The 20,454-nt window shown below is 40.8% G+C and overlaps 1 protein-coding gene across 2 annotated transcripts in view; it reads left to right on the top strand.

Annotated features, from left to right (window-relative positions):
* The window catches only part of LOC311137155 (polypeptide N-acetylgalactosaminyltransferase 18-like), a gene marked incomplete at both ends in the record, with an annotated part of 103,713 nt that overhangs the window by 28,319 nt on the left and 54,940 nt on the right, over positions 1-20,454 (top strand). For both annotated transcript variants that reach the window (XM_084171508.1, XM_084171507.1), the window contains 3 exons: positions 14,462-14,657; positions 14,767-14,933; positions 18,022-18,205. In XM_084171508.1, coding sequence (XP_084027634.1) covers positions 14,462-14,657; positions 14,767-14,933; positions 18,022-18,205 — 547 coding nt within the window. The remainder of the gene's footprint in view (positions 1-14,461; positions 14,658-14,766; positions 14,934-18,021; positions 18,206-20,454) is intronic.

Here is a 20,454-nt window from a genome sequence, read left to right as displayed (position 1 = left end):
AGATTTGACTGGGAGTGGTTTGAACAAAGGCTTCAGCATAGCACTTTTCTCACATTGGCCTCCAGCTGTGGAGTAATTGGTATTTTGAAGACTTGGTTTTCCTCTCACTCGGGGCCAATATGTTTCCTAAACATGTGCCCTGTTTTCCTGATTAGGAGCATAAGTCTAGCATATTGTGGGCAGGAGTGTGCGGCAAATTACCTTGTTCTCAGGAAAACATTTAAAATCTGTATCACTGAATATTTAAACTCCACAACACTAAGATGAATATTTCATTTTGAAGGATATAGGTTGGTCCTGACAAGTGAATACCATTTCCATAGACCCTGCGTCTCTATCAGAATGACAGTAATGAAAGGTCATGTGACTATGTGCATTAGACCTAGCGTTTATAAGACCTCTCAACTTGATTGTCTCTTGATCTATCACAGCAGTTTCATCTGTGCAGTCTGGTCTATATCAATATTATTTTTATTTTTTTAAATCTTTTTGAAGGACGTTATTTCAAAACTTGTCACAATTCTCTATGCTCCGGTTTGGCAGGCGGTACGGGTACATCAAGGCTCAGACCAACACACTCCTAAACAACTTCTATCCTCTGGCCATAAGACTGTTAAATGGCTAACAACTACTGCTCTCCCTCCCTCAGACTATCCTCACTGTCATGCTTACTCACACGCACACACACATACTCACTATACACACACTCACCACACCCTCAGTCACACACTCATTACTGATGCCACACACTTACACCCACACACACACCCCTTCACACCTACGCTTCTGCTAAAATGATTATTGATTAGATTTATTACTACCACTACGCTGCTGTTCATTAAATATTGATTTCCATTACCATTAGTATCTATCTATTTATCCTGCTTCTGGTCACTATTACTCCTGTTTACATGTATAAATTATCATAGTATGTTACCATTGTATTGGTAACCATTTTAAGTATTTATATATTCCCGCTACCAGTCACTTTTCAGCCCAGTTTACATGTTTAGTGCCTTCAGAAAGTATTCACACACCTTGACTTTTTCACATTTTGTTGTGTTACAGCCTGAATATAAAAAGGACTAAATATAGATGTATGTCACTGGTCTACACACTACCCCATAATGTAAAATGGGAATTATGTCTTTTGAAATTTGTACAAATTAAAATAATTTAAAAATAGAAAAATGTCTTCAGTAAATAAGTATTCAACCCCTTTGTTATGGAAAGCCTAAATACATTCAGGAATAAAAGTGTGCCACATATTAAGTTGCCTGGACTCACTCTGTGTGCAATAATGGTGTTTAACATGATTTTGAATGACTACCTCATCTCTGTACCCAACACATACAATTATCTGTAAGGTCTCTTAGTCGAGCAGTGAATTTCAAACACCGATTCAACTACAAAGACTAGGGAGGTTTTCAAATGCCTCGCAAAGGGCACCTATTGTTAGATGGGTAACAATTTAAAAGGCAGACATTGAATATTCCTTTGAGCATGGGGAAGTTATTAATTACACTTTGGATGGTGTATCAGTACACCAAGGCACTACAAAGATACAGTCATCCTTCCTAACTCTGTTGCCAGAGAGGAAGGAAACTGCTCAGGGATTTAACCATGAGGCCAATGGTGACTTTAAAATTGTTACAGAGTTTAGTGGCTGTGATAGGAGAAAACTGAGGATGGATCAACAACATTGTAGTTACTCCACAATACTAACCTAAGTTACAGAGTGAAAGAAGGAGGCCTGTACAGAATAAAATATTGCAAAACATGCATCCTGTTTGCAACAAGGCACCAAAGGAATACTGTAAAATAATTGGCAAAGCAATTCACTTTTTGTCCTGAATACCAAGTGTTATGTTTGGGGCAAATCCAATACAACACATTACTGAGTACCACTCTCCATATTTTCAAGCATAGTGGTGGCTGCATCATGTTATGGGTATGCTTGTAATTGTTAAGGACTGAAGAGTTTTTCAGGATAAAAAAGAAACTGGATGGAGCTAAGCTCAGGCAAAATCCTAGAGAAAAACCTGGTTCAGTCTGCTTTCCACCAGACACTGGGAGATCAATTCACATTTCAGCAGGACAATAACCTAAAACACAAGGACAAATCTACACTGGAGTTGCTTACCAAGAAGACAGTGAATGTTCCTGAGTGGCCGAGTTACTGTTTTGACTAAAATCTACAGTATACTACGGTATGCAGACCCCTTCCCTTTTTCCACATTTTGTTATGTTACTGCAGTATTCTAAAATGGATTAAATAAATAAAACATCCTCATCAATCTACACACACTACCCCATAATGACAAGATGAAAACATGTTTTTAGAAATGTTTGCAAATTACCTAAGTATTCAGACCCTTTGCTATGAGACTCGAAATTGAGCATCCTGTTTCCATTGATCATCCTTGATGTTTCTACAACTTGATTGGAGTTCACCTGTGGTAAATTCAATTGATTGGACATGATTTGGAAAGGCACGCACCTGTCTATATAAGGTCCCACAGTTGACAGTGCATGTCAGAGCAAAACCATGAGGTCGAAGGAATTGTCCGTAGAGCTCTGAGACAGGATTGTGTCGAGGCACAGATCTGGGGAAGGGTACCAAAAAATGTCTGCAGCATTGAAGGTCCCCAAGAACACAATGGCCTCCATCATTCTTAAATGGAATAAGTTTTGAACCACCATATTTACTTATGTAAATGTGTGTGTGTGTGTATATATATATATATATATATATATATATATATATATATATATATGTGTGTGTTTTTTTATAAATGTGCTAACATTTTTAAAAAAAACTGTTTTTGCTTTGTCATTATGGGGTATTGTGTGTAGATTGTTGAGGGGGGAAAAAAACAATTTAATCCATTCTAGAATAAGGCTGAAAAAGTCAAGGGTTCTTACTTTCCAAATGCACTGTACTTGGAAATCTATGGCAAGGCTTAAATGGTTGTCTAGCAATGATCAACAACCAATTTGACAGAGCTTGAAGAATTTTTAAAAGAATGAAGGGAAAATATTGTACAATCCAGGTGTGCAAAGCTCTTAGAAACGTACCCAGAAAGACTCACAGCTGTAATGGGTGAGAGGAAAACAAATTAAATTGAATATATTTTGAATTCAGGCTGTAACACAACAAAATGTGGAATAAGTCCAGGTGTATGAACACTTTCAGAAGGCACTGTATATCCGCCTATCACACCTACACGTTCACTCTTGCACATACACTCACACTAACACCCACACACTTACACTGCTGCCATACTGTTTTCCATGATTATTATTTATCCTACTAACAGTCACTTTCTCATAATCCCTGCCTAGATGTACATATCTACCTCAAATACTCCAGTATCCCTCCCTGCATATTGTACTTTTGGTACTGGCACTGACCCTGTATATAGCTTCATTTCTTATTTATTTTTAATTTTTTATTAGTTATGCTATTTTGATATTGAGTACTGCACTGTTGGGTAGGGCTTGCAAGTCAAGCATTTCACTGTACTTGTGCATGTGACAAATAAAACTTGAAACTTCTTAATTATGACCCAGAATGCCTAAGACATGTGTACTCCCTTCATCCAGACAACACGCTAGGTCCAGATTCTACACAATAATGCTAGAAAATATATATATTTTCAAGAAAGAATTTGGGGAAATTGTTGTTACAATGAACTGCATTTTCAGGACAGTGAGAATGTATTAGTCCTATTAGGTGTCAGATAATTGAAGCACAGCAGTACTGTCTCTCTACCACAGCTTTCCAGGAAGTTACTCTCTGAGCAATTACATTCCCCTTATCTCTTGTGTAGGATAAATTAAATCGTATCAGCAATGCTGTAACTTGATTAGGTAAGAAGTTGTATCTTCCGTTTCAATCAAGCAGTATGAACTTGCAGAAAGAAAGATCCATTCAAAGCTAACTATTGATTTCAGGGTGTCAGGATGTAGCTAGTATACCCAAGGCTTAAGTTGGTGAGCTGAATTATGAAACATCCAGTCATGTTTCCTGCTCGTTAAAGTTTGTAGGCTTGCTAGGCTTGAAAATAGCCGTGGGATGATTTTTCATTAACGTCAATACCATTTGAAACTATTTAAAAATTTTAATTGTTATACCTTTTTAATATTTGTAGCTACTTTTTAAGTAAATACCTGCAGTCAACTTGTGCAATATGTTAGGAGATAAAGAAGAGCTCGTTCTTCATTTCACCTGTCACATAAACCACGAAAGACCGGAGCCTTGTGAGCAATGTTCCCTCAAAATGTTTTCGGCACTGAGCAAATTTCAGGTCTGCTAAGCACAAACTTGAGTGTTGTGAAAATTTGGTGCAACTTCCAGCGTGCGTTTACTGTGAACATTGAGGCTGTACCCGCTTTAAGTTACAAGTAGGCTACTGTGGCTATTTGATCATAATGTAGGCCTACCAGAGTGGCCTACCATCAAAAACAATGGAGAAAATGCATCCCATAACATTTTAACATGGAAATAGCTGTTCTGTTGTTCAGCCTAAAGTAGCAGCCAATGTGTGGTGTTCAATGTAGGCCTACATTCAATGAGACTTTTGAAAAAAACATGCAGGGCTTGACATTAACCTGTTTATCCACTTGTTCTTCAGACAAGGAGGTGACTGAAAATGTTGTGGTGTTTGATGCAAGAAACCACTTTACAAAATAAAATGCATTATTATTTCCATACCATTATCACAGAATCAGACAAAATTATGATACCCTCTGCATATTGGCTTCTTAGCTTATTCAAGCCTGTCTCAAAATACAACACTGCCCCTTTAAGACATAAAAAGCTCTTTACCTGACATGCTTTTCAAAGATGTGTATAAATGTACACGTTTTGTGCTCTTGTAGGAAGTAATCACTCCCCTATTGTTGACTATAAATGATCTATAACTGGGCTAATAACTCACTAACTAGCAAAGGATATTAACAAAATGTGCACATGTGACTACATGCAGCCATGGCTTTGATCTCAAAACAAGTGCATCTACTCACGACCGCTCGTGCTGTAAACAGTCCAGTTCAAAGTAAGTGGCACAGATCCATATATGGCAATGGTCTATTTGCATATAGGCCTACTGCAGCTCTGATTGGTTATGCCGCACCGGTTTGTGTAGAGTACGGGCTGAGTTGTGCATGTCAATACAATAGAATCCTGCTCCGATGCGTTCTACCTACAACAAAATCTCTTGTGTAGTTACTTTTGCATACTAAGTCTTGCATAGTTCGTTTTGTTTCGGTATGTTGCATTGAAAGTGGCTAATATTGCGTTGATTCGATCACAATTGCCACAGTAACGGGAAACGTTGATAGTGTTAACTAACAGGGAAAACTAGAAAGTTGAGTGAAGTTCAATCTCGTGCTTCTCTCTGTGGGCTGATACTGTATTTCTTCTGTGTGGCAGTCTAGGGGCTACTGCGCACAGCTTAGAGGGAACATTGCTTGTGAGTCACTCACTGTAATGCAGCACACGCCAGGTGATCTAGTTACAGTATGGAATTCACAACTTAATGTTTGCCAGCTAGACATCTTATAACTATTAAGTTAACTCTCTAAAATGTGCTAAATGCTCTGCAGTTGTGCATTTAGTAGCTAGTTAGCTAAGTGGTTAGCTTCTCCCAAAATCAAGCGTTGCTTGGTAACAGCGGAGAATCCCCTTCTGGATCAAGAGCCTTGCTGTTTAATGTTTTGTTTTGTGTGTGCAGCAAACTGTGAGTAATTGTTTTGTTACTTGTATTACTTTTGAGCTGGGATGTCTGTCTTGCAAATACTTTAGGTCAGACTGTATAAAATGTTCGCAATGCGCTTTTTAGCATTTAGTTACATTCTCTATCGGATTTTACATGTACTTGTTAGCATTGCTAACCTTTGGATTACAAAGGCTCAGTGGGGTTTAAAAATGGCGCCCCTTGTGTCCAGTGCCAGTATTACCGAATATTCCAGTATGGCACAAGGTCGGTACGAAGGTATGACAATCTGGATACTGGCCAAGCCTAGTGTGCGCACGTGCAAGCGATGTGTGTGCATGTAAGAGCCTCCCGACAGGCCTTGTGGGTAATCCTCAGACATGATGGATACTGATAGTGCCCTGACTGCAGAGGGAGGTGATCCAAAGCCCACATAGAGGGATTTAGGACAGATGAACAGAGTGAAATACGATGCCCATTTGGACAGATTCAGTAGGCCGTCACACTATGTAAGCATAAATGGTGCCTGATGGTTGAAAAGAACAGTTTGGCAAACAAAACTAAAGCTCTTGAAAGAGATGCATTGCAAATGGTTGATCATTATTCACGGTTGAGGAAATAGGTGGGAAGACCATCTGTTTAAATGATGATGAAATTAATAATTTCAGAGCTGAGGCACAACGCTCCAGGCACAGCAGCACTTCAGCACCACTGGTCCACAAGCATTATTGTACAAGAGGGAACTTTTTCTGTGTGATTTAGTAAAGTTCTGTAACCAAACAGATAAAACAAAGGCTTTGGCAAGAGAGAATTTCAATAGATTGGAGAGCAAATGAGATTCTCCTTTAAAAACCAAATTCCCTTATTTTAGGGGGAGTGCGTTTGCTTTAGAAGTGCAAAGCATGCTGGGATACGCTCTATGAAGCCTTAAAGCGGCAATCAGCAGTTGAAACAATAACAAAGCGTTTTCCCCGCCACTGTTTCGCTAAAAAGCTGAGGGATGGCGCTGTAAATATTTTCCACTTTCAAATGGACTGACCAGCCATTATATCAAAATTATTAGTTTTAACCATGTTTGGAGGCTATACAGTGTTTGTTTACTTTTACAAACATTGGCGTAAAACAAGCTTATATCTTGGGTTCTGATCCGGTACGACAGTTGAACTAAGCTCATGAGGCATTTATAAGTTATATTTTTCAAGGATCAATGGGTACCAAAAATGGATGTAGCAACTGCAGATTGTCCCTTTAACAGCAGGAGGCTGTTGAACTGATGTTGTAAAGGGGAATGTAACTTTACCTCTTAGCCAATAGGATCTCCCATTACAATGTTAGAGAAGTACAAATGAAGAAAATAAAAATGCAACAGGAAATGGTAATGTAGATGATATCTAAAATGATTGTAGGGTGTAGGGTGCATTTCCATAGAAAATAAATCATGAGCACCAACATGTGAAGTTCATAGGAGCATATCATATTGGGTGTCAAAATTGAAGGCATAGATAAAACATTTCTAAACCATTTTCATCTTAAAAATTAGGCATAAGTAAAGGCTTTGATGTTGACGTAAAGACCCCTGCCAACACTTACAGTACACACTGAGTGTACAAAAAATTATGAACACCTGCTCTTTTCATGACATGGACTAACGAGGTGAAAGCTATGATCCCTTATCGATGTCACTAAATCCACTTCAATCAATGAAGGGCAGGAGACAGATTAAAGAAGGATTTTTAAGCCTGGAGACAATTGAGACATGGACTGTGTATGTGTGCCATTCAGAGGGTGAATGGGCAAGACAAAAGATTTGTGCCTTTGAATGGGGTATGGTAGTAGGTGCCAGGCGCACCGGTTTGAGTGTGTCAAGAACTGCAACCCTGCTGGGTATTTCACGCTCAACAGTTTCCCTTGTGTATCAAGAATGGTCCATCACCCAAAGGACATCCAGGCAAAGAGGAGGGGGAGGGGAACGCAACTCAATATTAGGAAGGTGTTCTTAATGTTTTGTACACAGTGTATTTATATACAGTACACTTATATTCCTGCAACTGAATTAGCTACAATGGGAAATCACAATAGTCACTAACCACAGTTGTGTCACCTGCTACTGTCCTCCCTTCCACTGGCATACTGTTACGTTTAGCTCATAACTGTTTTCTTTCTCTTTTTGAGTGTTAAAACAGTTGGATTCTGGACAACCCCTGCCTCTCTCTCCCAGCTCTTACTGACACCTACCCATCAGCTCCCGTTCTTTCCATTTACTGTAACTAGCATCCTCACCCACTGAGCACAGACCAAAATCATTTTGCATAGAGTTGTATGGTTTGTTAAACTTTGAAATCAATGGTTTTTGTTTGGCATAATTCTGTTACTGTGGAATTGCCCTAGGCACATTGACTTGGAAACGTATAGTTATTGCAGTTATCCCCCCCGCAAAATGTGACGTTTTCTAAATCTTTATCGTCAAATCTGACAATGTAAGCCTCCAATAAATGTTAACATACAGTGAGGGAAAAAAGTATTTGATCCCCTGCTGATTTTGTACGTTTGCCCACTGACAAAGAAATGATCAGTCTATAATTTTAGTGGTAGGTTTATTTGAACAGTGAGAGACAGAATAACAACAAAAAAATCCAGAAAAACGCATGTCAAAAATGTTATAAATTGATTTGCAATTTAATGAGGGAAATAAGTATTTGACCCCTCTGCAAAACATGACTTAGTACTTGGTGGCAAAACCCTTGTTGGCAATCACAGAAGTCAGACGTTTCTTGTAGTTGGCCACCAGGTTTGCACACATCTCAGGAGGGATTTTGTCCCACTCCTCTTTGCAGATCTTCTCCAAGTCATTAATGTTTCAAGCCTGACGTTTGGCAACTCAAACCTTCAGCTCCCTCCACAGATTTTCTATGGGATTAAGGTCTGGAGACTGGCTAGGCCACTCCAGGACCTTAATGTGCTTCTTCTTGAGCCACTCCTTTGTTGCCTTGGCCATGTGTTTTGGGTCATTGTCATGCTGGAATACCCATCCACGACCCATTTTCAATGCCCTGGCTGAGGGAAGGAGGTTCTCACCCAAGATTTGACGGTACATGGCGCCGTCCATCGTCCCTTTGATGCGGTGAAGTTGTCCTGTCCCCTTAGCAGAAAAACACCCCCAAAGCATAATGTTTCCACCTCCATGTTTGACGGTGGGGATGGTGTTCTTGGGGTCATAGGCAGCATTCCTCCTCCTCCAAACACGGCGAGTTGAGTTGATGCCAAAGAGCTCGATTTTGGTCTCATCTGACCACAACACTTTCACCTAGTTCTCCTCTGAATCATTCAGATGTTCATTGGCAAACTTCAGACGGGCCTGTATATGTGCTTTCTTGAGCAGGGGGACCTTGCGGGCGCTGCAGGATTTCAGTCCTTCACGGCGTAGTGTGTTACCAATTGTTTTCTTGGTGACTATGGTCCCAGCTGCCTTGAGATCATTGACAAGATCCTCCCGTGTAGTTCTGGGCTGATTCCTCACCATTCTCATGATCATTGCAACTCCACGAGGTGAGATCTTGCATGGAGCCCCAGGCCGAGGGAGATTGACAGTTATTTTGTGTTTCTTCCATTTGCGAATAATCGCACCAACTGTTGTCACCTTTTCAACAAGCTGCTTGGCGATGGTCTTGTAACCCATTCCAGCCTTGTGTAGGTCTACAATCTTGTCCCTGACATCCTTGGAGAGCTCTTTGGTCTTGGCCATGGTGGAGAGTTTGGAATCTGATTGATTGATTGCTTCTGTGGACAGGTGTCTTTTATACAGGTAACAAACTTATATTAGGAGCACTCCCTTTTAAGAGTGTGCTCCTAATCTCAGCTCGTTACCTGTATAAAATACACCTGGGAGCCAGAAATCTTTCTGATTGAGAGGGGGTCAAATACTTATTTCCCTCATTAAAATGCAAATCAATTTATAACATTTTTGACATGCGTTTATCTGGATTTTGTTGTTGTTATTCTGTCTCTCACTGTTCAAATAAACCTACCATTAAAATTATAGACTGATCATTTCTTTGTCAGTGGGCAAACGTACAAAATCAGCAGGGGATCAAATACTTTTTTCCCTGTAAAAGTTGTACTACAATCTGTGACTTTCATCAAACCCAAAAGTGACTGATGTACCGGCTCTGATGCAATGCAGCATGAATTCATCTGTTTAATTCATAGGGGTCATGTAGATGTCCAGACAGACAGGCATGCAGACAGACATGCAGACAGACATGCAGACAGGCATGCAGACAGGCATGCAGACAGGCATGCAGACAGGCATGCAGACAGGCATGCATGCCCTCCAGACTGCTGTGGGCTGTCAGCCAGTGTTGTGTTCTAATGAGAGAGTGACCTCCGAAAATGACCAACCTGGAACTCACAAACTCTAGCTGTCTGAGACCATCTGCACAATGTAGTTTTCTTGTGCTTGATCAAGATATTGCCATTCGTTATGGTAACAAAATGATGGTAACAATATTCCCGCTTGCAAGCGGCACAAAATTTGATCTAATGATAATCTAAGTCCTTGTGATGTGCTGTGTTCTCATGAATAGATAAAAACATAAATGGTTTGACATTTTTCTGAGTTTCATGATGATGTAGCTATAAATTCTACCTACACTGATAATCATGTTCATCCTCGCTGCTCTCTGTGGGAGGAAGCTCTACAGACTGTGAGGGTCTCTATATTGTGTTACTCCAGCTGAGCAAACATTGAAAACAAGCCAGCGTTTTCTCAGCAAGGTCACTTCAGCCTGCTGTTTGCCATGATGACATCAGTGTTTGGTGGCAGTAGCTTTTTGGGCTGTACCCCGGAGCTCACAAACCCCCACCACCTCCCAACCCTAAACAAATGACACTATAGATGAAAGGCTCTAGGCTCTCAGTAATCTAAGGGGGTAGGGGTACTGTACAAGGTTGAGAGGGAGGATACCTACCCCAAAACTATAAGGCAGGACGGAAATCTGAATCTTACGTAGTAGGCCTCAGAGACAAGCTATAATCGCATGACTGTATTTGTACTTCATGACTAAATTACTTAAAACTCAAAGCAAAGTGGCTACTTTTTTCAGTCCAAAACACTGCTGTCTATTGAAGCCTTCACACATGCCTACACGGCTCACCTCTTTTCCACATGATTAACCATAGAGGTCCACTATGGCCCAGAGGTGTGTTGGGGGGCCTAGGCCAAGCCAAATGCATTATAATGTATACAGAACTGTACAGCCCGCCTAGAGCACAGGGTAAACATTTACCCTGCTATTACGACTGCTAATGAATTTGAAGTGAAAAGAGACACAGAACTGTGTTTTTTCGAAGTACACAGTGAATGCCATTACCTAAGTGGAGAGGCAATTACTTTTTCTGAGCTTTACATTTTTACAAGTATTTACTTGAAATAGGATTGTGTAAAATTATTTAATCTCATAGATTTTGCAGATTGTATGATGTTTAATTGAATACTGAAACTCATCATGCGGAATGCACACATCTCGTTTACCTTCATTGAGCATTGAAAAACTATGGAATCTAGTCCATTTCCCATAGACATACTGTACTGTTGTTGACAGTGTGGACAAAAAGACTTGAATGCATGCCATAGAAATATTGTTTTTGAATTCTTGTGGTCGTTTTTGTTATACACGAGACTAGACGCACATCTTGCACTCACTATTTCACAAAACTACAATCATGTTTTCTATTGTGGGCAAATATTGTTCTCTGTGCCGCAATGACTTTTCTATTACGCTGATAATTTTTCTGTTTCCAAGACTCGGGGGGAAACTGCTTATTGCACATATGGATAATAGGAAATCATTACCATAGGCGCTTGAAGATTTTATTTTACCTCAGCTTAAATGCTATCATGTAATTTCCACAGCATGCTATCGGTAATAATAGTCTCAGACTGAAAAATTCTCATTTCTCAATTCATGTCTCAATCTTTTAATAAGAATATTCAATAAAAAATATGGGGAATTGGAAATGATGCAGACAACTAAATTGATGGAAGCCACAATCTATCTGCAATATTAAAGCTGATATACCCCCCTCCAAACACTATATATATATATATATATATATATATATATATATATATATATATATATATATATATATATATATATATATACATACAGTGATGGAAAAAAGTATTTGATCCCCTGCTGATTTTGTACGTTTGCCCACTGACAAAGACATGATCAGTCTATAATTTTAATGGTAGGTTTATTTGAACAGTGAGAGACAGAATAACAACAACAAAATCCAGAAAAACGCATGTCAAAAATGTTATAAATTGATTTGCATTTTAATGAGGGAAATAAGTATTTGACCCCTCTGCGAAACATGACTTAGTACTTGGTGGCAAAACCCTTGTTGGCAATCACAGAGGTCAGACGTTTCTTGTAGTTGGCCACCAGGTTTGCACACATCTCAGGAGGGATTTTGTTCCACTCCTCTTTGCAGATCTTCTCCAAGTCATTAAGGTTTTGAGGCTGACGTTTGGCAACCTGAACCTTCAGCTCCCTCCACAGATTTTCTATGGGATTAAGGTCTGGAGACTGGCTAGGCCACTCCAGGACCTTAATGTGCTTCTTCTTGAGTCACTCTTTGTTGCCTTGGCAGTGTGTTTTGGGTCATTGTCATGCTGGAATTACCCATCCATGACCCATTTTCAATGCCCTGGCTGAGGGAAGGAGGTTCTCACCCAAGATTTGACGGTACATGGCCCCGTCCATCGTCCCTTTGATGCGGTGAAGTTGTCCTGTCCCCTTAGCAGAAAAACACCCCCAAAGCATAATGTTTCCACCTCCATGTTTGACGGTGGGGATGGTGTTCTTGGGGTCATAGGCAGCATTCCTCCTCCTCCAAACACGGCGAGTTGAGTTGATGCCAAAGAGCTCGATTTTGGTCTCATCTGACCACAACACTTTCACCCAGTTCTCCTCTGAATCATTCAGATGTTCATTGGCAAACTTCAGACGGCCCTGTATATGTGCTTTCTTGAGCAGGGGGACCTTGCGGGCGCTGCAGGATTTCAGTCCTTCACGGCGTAGTGTGTTACCAATTGTTTTCTTGGTGACTATGGTCCCAGCTGCCTTGAGATCATTGACAAGATCCTCCCGTGTAGTTCTGGGCTGATTCCTCACCGTTCTCATGATCATTGCAACTCCACGAGGTGAGACCTTGCATGGAGCCCCAGGCCGAGGGAGATTGACAGGTCTTTTGTGTTTCTTCCATTTGCGAATAATCGCACCAACTGTTGTCACCTTCTCACCAAGCTGCTTGGCGATGGTCTTGTAGCCCATTCCAGCCTTGTGTAGGTCTACATTCTTGTCCCTGACATCCTTGGAGAGCTCTTTGGTTAATTGAAATGCATTCCAAGTGACTACCTCATGAAGCTGGTTGAGAGAATGCCAAGAGTGTGCAAAGCTGTCATCAAGGCAAAGGGTGGCTATTTGAAGAATCTCAAATATAAAATATATTTTGATTTGTTTAACACTTTTTTGGTTACATGGTTCCATATGAGTTATTTCATAGTTTTGATGTCTTCATTATTATTCTACAATGTAAAAATAAAGGAAAACCCTTGAATTAGTAGGTGTGTCCAAACGTTTGACTGGTAGTGTATATTCCATAAGTACTTCTGTGAACAAAAGACGACGCCTTTTCTTTTGTCATATTTGGTGGGTGACCTTTTGAGCTCTATTTTATGTTATCCATAAAGCCTCTATGTAAATATTAATTATCTGACTTCATTTAAATGTATTTAACACTGTGCAAAATATTGTTAATTTAGGCTCCAATTACATTTTACATTTGAGTCATTTAGCAGACGCTCTTATCCAGAGCGACTTACAGTTAGTGAGTGCATACATTTTCATACTGGCCCCCCGTGGGAAACTAACCCACAACCCTGGCGTATGCAAGCGCCATGCTCTACCAACTGAGCTACAGGGGAGTGTTCTGTCAAAGAGACATTGTCATTGGATATTAACCCGAAACCACACCTATCCATAGAAATATATTTATGATCAGGATCTGAGTATTATGGTGCTGTGAGGAGCGACTGTGTAGCCGAGCCCTTCATGTCAACATCCTCCTCCTCAGATTAAGTTTTGCCCTCAGAGTAGCAAATGCAAATGTTGGGATCCCAGTCGTGGCAGAGATGAATGACTTAGTGCTGAGAGAGAGTGCAATGCAGTGGCTATAATTAAATAATCTTGGCTGATAATTAGCATTCATTAATTACCTGCACCAAGTCCTTCATCTCTCGCTGTGGTTTGTGAGGACATTTCCCGGCATCATAAATACCTTAGCAACATTCCATTGCGTTGCATTCTTTCAGCTCACAATAGTGGTGTTGAGTGAAGGAGAAATGATTGTCTTGTCCAGACAATGTGATATAGTAGGACTAACCTGTTTGGTTTTGCTGCTTTCAGTAGACCACAGGAAAAGTAGGAATATGCAAGACTGGCATCAGTTGTCCAAGGCTGCAGTAACACATTGCAGCGTTCTGGATGGATCAATTCAAATGCTAATGCATTCCAGGAATTGTGCCTGTGATCATGCTTTTCCCCACTGGTATAAATATTTTTAATGTAAGCTACAGTATGTGCAGTAGGCGGCATGAATGTAAACATGTATTCTTTCTATAGCCCAGGCACACACCATTTTACCACTCTCCTTTCTCTCTCTCTTGCTTACAGAGTTGCCCCAGAAGGGTAGTGATGAGAAAGTAGGGGAGTCCCTCTCAGACTCCTCCCTGTTTGTCCGCTGGGGTCATGACCTCGGTCCTGAGAGTCGTCGGGTGGCGCTGAAGAAGTTCCAGTACTACGGCTACAACGGCTACCTCAGTGACCGCCTCTCTCTGGCCAGACCCATCCCAGACCTCAGACCTGATGGGTACATGACCTTTGACCCTTTTGTTGGCTCCTTTTTATTGTCCATAAAAAAAAAAAAATCTGACAGAAGGTTCTTGTTCATATCTTGTCTGTTTGCTGTTTCTCCTCAGGTGCAGAAACATGTCGTACCCCACCAATCTCCCACAAGTAAGTATAATCTTTATCTTTGTGAACGAAGCCCTGTCGGTCATCCTGCGCTCCATCCACACCGCCATGAACAGGACTCCCTCCCACCTCCTTAAGGAGATCATCCTGGTCGATGACAACAGCAACAATGGTAACTCCTATATTCCTTCTAAATGTAGCCTACAAAGTATACACACTGCATTGTAAACAGGAATCCATTCAGACTGCTTACTATCTTAAATTAAATAACTTCTAAATCCAGGAAGTAACACAACAAAATGTGGAAAAAGTCAAGGGGTGTGAATACTTTCTGAAAGCACTGTGTATCCATTCACACTTGACATGCTTGAGGACCGACAGTACATCAGGAGTTTCTCTATAATCTTATTACTGGTAATAAACTCATAATGTATCTTACCCCATACACATTTACAATATCTTTTTAAAATGTGTTGGTGTTGCCTGCCAATTTAATGGATTACTTTCACACGGCTCCGAATTAAGTCATTTGTTAGGCTAGTTATTTCCGCAGGACCGACCTGCATGCTGATCAGCTATAGAGCCAGAGGGAAGTGAGAAGATTTAAAGGCTCTATTTTACCTAGACTGATAATTTGTATGAAGGTGTTTTAGCTGCATACTTTACTGAACATATCTGTTGAGATGACAAATGAGGGTCAAAAGAGTCTGGCAGAGGGATTAAAAAAACTGACTGATTCTTTTGAATGGATATTTTTATTAAGGCCTCCAATTTCAGGATGTAAATGTTGAATCATTACATTAAAAAAAGAGGAGCTTCTGTAATGTAAATTAATTGGAAAACGGAGCTGTATAGCTGAGATGCAGAGTATTGCTGAGAGTGGAAATGAAGCTGTAAAAGTTTCCTTTATGACCATTGGTATTCTAATTAATTCCTTGGCAGTTGGCTCACTTTGAACAATGCGACTCTTCCCGTCTGTACAGTTTCAGGAGTCTGGCTAACGGCTCCCCATCCTGAGTGGGGTGTCTCATAGGGTCAGCTGGGATTACTTCCCATGACAATCCAATTAACCAAATCGACCTTAGTCCTCTTATTTGTCCTCTTCATTTCTTAACGAGTTAAATTACTGTATTTTCACCGCTAACTATTGCTGGATATTACTTGGTTAATCCTAATCAGTTCATGGTTGAATAATCAATATTGTCATAAAGAACATGTCTGAAAGCCATTGTCCCATGAAGTGTCTCAGCTAACTCCCCAACACTACTGTAATGAAAACAGACATTGATGTCCAGTCCTCGCCCTTCATGTCCCAATCACTCCATCTGGTTGCCATGGTGAGACACTGCCATGACCACCTAGCAAATTAAAACAAACAGATGGCAGATGGAGCTTGTGGGAAAGTAGAATTGACTTCCCTCAACCAGACGATGCTGATAGACATCAATAATAGGATATTTCCAGAGGACCTTTCACAACCGCAATATTATTTATTTGAAATCCCATTTACACTGTGGAATAAATAGAACTTGGGACTGTAAAGCACTTTTCAAATGTGTAGTTAGAGTCAATAGTCCAAGGTACATACAGTGGGGAGAACAAGTATTTGATACACTGCCGATTTTGCAGGTTTTCCTACTTACAAAGCATGTAGAGGTCTGTAATTATTATCATAGGTACACTTCAACTGTGAGAGAGGGAATCTAAAACAAAAATCCAGAAAATCACATTGTATGATTTTTAAGTAATTAATTTGCATTTTATTGCATGACATAAGTATTTGATCACCTACCAACCAGTAAGAATTCTGGCTCTCACAGAACTGTTAGTTTTTCTTTAAGAAGCCCTCCTGTTCTCCACTCATTACCTGTATTAACTGCACCTGTTTGAACTCGTTACCTGTATAAAAGATACCTGTCCACACACTCAATCAAACAGACTCCAACCTCTCCACAATGGCCAAGACCAGAGAGCTGTGTAAGGACATCAGGGATAAAATTGTAGACTGCACAAGGCTGGGATGGGCTACAGGACAATAGGCAAGCAGCTTGGTGAGAAGGCAACAACTGTTGGCGCAATTATTCGAAAATGGAAGTAGTTCAAGATGACGGTCAATCACCCTCGGTCTGGGGCTCCATGCAAGATCTCACCTCATGGGGCATCAATGATCATGAGGAAGGTGAGGGATCAGCCCAGAACTACACGGCAGGACCTGGTCAATGACCTGAAGAGAGCTGGGACCACAGTCTCAAAGAAAACCATTAGTAACACACTACGCCGTCATGGATTTAAATCCTGCAGCGTACGCAAGGTCCCCCTGCTCAAGCCAGTGCATGTCCAGGCCCGTCTGAAGTTTGCCAATGACCATCTGGATGATCCAGAGGAGGAATGGGAGAAGGTCATGTGGTCTGATGAGACAAAAAATATAGCTTTTTGGTCTAAACTCCACTCGCCGTGTTTGGAGGAAGAAGAAGGATGAGTACAACCCCAAGAACACCATCCCAACCGTGAAGCATGGAGGTGGAAACATCATTCTTTGAGGATGCATTTCTGCAAAGGGGACAGGACGACTGCACCGTATTGAGGGGAGGATGGATGGGGCCATGTATCGCGAGATCTTGTAAGAGTAAGAGCATTGAAGATGGGTCGTGGCTGGGTCTTCCAGCATGACAACGACACGAAACACACAGCCAGGGCAACTAAGGAGTGGCTCCGTAAGAAGCATCTCAAGGTCCTGGAGTGGCCTAGCCAGTCTCCAGACCTGAACCCAATAGAAAATCTTTGAAGGGAGCTGAAAATCCGTATTGCCCAGCGACAGCCCCGAAACCTGAAGGATGGGCCAAAATCCCTGCTGCAGTGTGTGCAAACCTGGTCAAGACCTACAGGAAACGTATGATCTCTGTAATTGCAAACAAAGGTTTCTGTACCAAATATTAAATTACATAAAAATCATACAATGTGATTTTCTGGATTTTTGTTTTAGATTCCGTCTCTCACAGCTGAAGTGTACCTATGATACAAATTACAGACCTCTACATGCTTTGTAAGTAGGAAAACCTGCAAAATTTCACAGGTGCAGTATATTATAAGACATAATGAGAAATACCTACACACTGTTTCAAGGCTTCCCAGAGTTTCATTCAACAATGTTTCAGCCACTCTGGTTCTTTGTAAAGGTCAGACAGACAGACTCTGTAAAACTTCTCTCCCTTTTTCTCTCTTTCTGTACTGTATGTGTCTCTCTATTAATGTTTATATAGCTGAGCTGAAGGAGAACCTGCAGAACTTTGTGAAGGAAACCAACTCCCAGCGGCCAGACTTCATCAAGGTGGTCCGCCACGACAAGCAGGAGGGGCTGATCCGCTCCAGGGTCAGTGGTTGGAGAGCCTCCAGTGCCCCCGTCGTTGCCCTGTTTGATGCCCACGTGGAGTTCAACATCGGATGGTAAGGGACTGGGATGCCACGTGTATGTTCCAATCTATCCAACAGCTAAAAACATTTCATGTCTATTTATGATCTTTGCTGTATGAATATGCAAGACTGGTATAATTGATAAGTGCTGCATTTTCTCAGTAATGACTTAATATAGCTATTACATAACTGTGATAGATGAGAGGGTTGTCAGAATAATATACTATGTGACTGCCCTCAGCTCAGGAGTGCTGACATGCTGCTGACTGGAGTTGAGATATGTTGTTCATGGCAACGTAGTGTATCAGGGCTTTCTGTCGTCTGACAGAGTTTATGTGCCTGTTAATCATTCTCTCCACAGCTTGACCGGTCGACCGACCGACACGTATATCTCTGAAGAGCCTGGGCTCAATCCCAAAAAACTCCACTCACTCCTGAGGTGCTTTGGCACAGATCTCAGAACAGACATTTCGGAGGCCTCCTCACTCCTCCCAGCTACCCGATTTTGTGTCTTCGACTAATTAAATCATTTGGTTCAATGCGACTGCAGTGCTTGAAAAGGAGAGTGCATGAGGCTCTCAGCCTGTCTTTTATGCACACAAACATGTTGGCTATTCATATTAACATTGATCAGAGGCCTTTTTGTACAGAACAAGTCTGATGCTATTTGTGCGGTGTCTGCTGATGACCTGTCATTTTCCCAATGTAATTCCATACGTATTTGTGGAGCTCTAACGTTGTTATTTTAAATGATTGATTGAAAAATGGCTGTCATTAAACAAGAGAGGGTGACTGACTGCTATATGTATTTATCACATCAGTCTACTCTACATTCAATTATCAGGAACTGTGCACATTTTGTCTAATACCAGTTAAGTGCCAGTCAGCAACATATTTTCTGTCTATCTTGATGTGTACTATCTGGTCTATAATGGAAAACTCAAAACACCTATGTAGAAGACTTCAAATGACCTTTAGTGAGTAGAACTACGCTGAAGAAAAATATAAACGCAACATGCAACAATTTCAAAGATTTTACTGAGTTACAGTTCATATAAGGAAATCTGTCAAATGAAAAAAATATATATTAGGCCCTAATCTATGGATATCTAGAGATATGCATCTGTTGTTCACAGATTCAATTAGATTTTTCAAAGTGAATAAACATTTATAGAACATTTTACAAATGAATTTAAAAAAGTTAATAATTGGTGAAGCACCTTTGGCAGCCATGAACACAACTGTGAATAATTGTGAATACAATTTTACCAACCTTGCACTACTCTTATTAGGGTAACATATAGCCATCGTTTTTTATCAACATTGCTCAAGCTCAGTACATTTGTTTGGGAATCATTGATTGGTTCCGTGTGGCTCAGTTGGTTGAGCATAGCGCTTGCAATGCCAGGGTTGTGGGTTAGATTCCCATGGGGGACCAGAATGGAAAAAAAAATACGAAAATGTCTGCACTGTAAGTCACTCTGGATAAAAAGCATCTGCTAAAATGTATGGACAAGAATATTCAAACCTTGTCTCTGATTTTCAAGCATATTTAAGTCAGGACTGAGACTGGACCATTTCAGGAACACTCACCAAATCTTGGAAAGTCATTCTGGTTTGCCTTTGGCATTAAAATGTGTGTAATTGTCCCGTTTAAAAATAAAACTATTCCAGTGTTAGGTTTTTAGAAGACCACAGTGGGTTTTGCTTGAACTTTTTACCTGGGCTTTGCTTCTTTCATATTTATTTTGATCCTGACATACTCCCCAGTCCCTTCCGGTGACAAGCATACCCATAACATGATGCTGCCACCACAATACGCAACAATACAATATTGTTGTCCATCAATGTTTCCCAACCAAATTTACTGAGCTTGAGTGTCACGATCGTCTAACAGAGTGGACCAAGGCGCAGCGTTGAAAGTGAACATATCCTTTATTCATACAGATCACACGATCAAAACAATAAACGATAACGTGACGTCTACGGTTTGACACGAACCGAAATGAACAAAAACCCACAACACTAAGGTGAACACTGACAGTTTAAATATGGCTCCCAATCAGAGATAACGAGCCGACAGCTGACACTCGTTACCACTGATTGGGAGTCACACGACCAAACAATGAAACACAACCAAATACAACACAACCAAATGAACACACCCTGGCTCAAAATACACAGTCCCGGAGCCAGAGCGTGACAGTACCCCCCCCTAAAGGCGCGGACTCCGACCGCGCCTACACCCCAAATAGGGAAGGGCTGGGTGGGTATTGTTCCTC

The sequence above is a fragment of the Coregonus lavaretus genome (genome assembly GCF_964263955.1).
Source record: "Coregonus lavaretus genome assembly, chromosome: 11".
NCBI lineage: Eukaryota > Metazoa > Chordata > Actinopteri > Salmoniformes > Salmonidae > Coregonus > Coregonus lavaretus.
The sequence above is the reverse complement of the archived record's forward strand: the minus strand, read 5'-3'. Positions and strand labels throughout refer to the sequence as shown.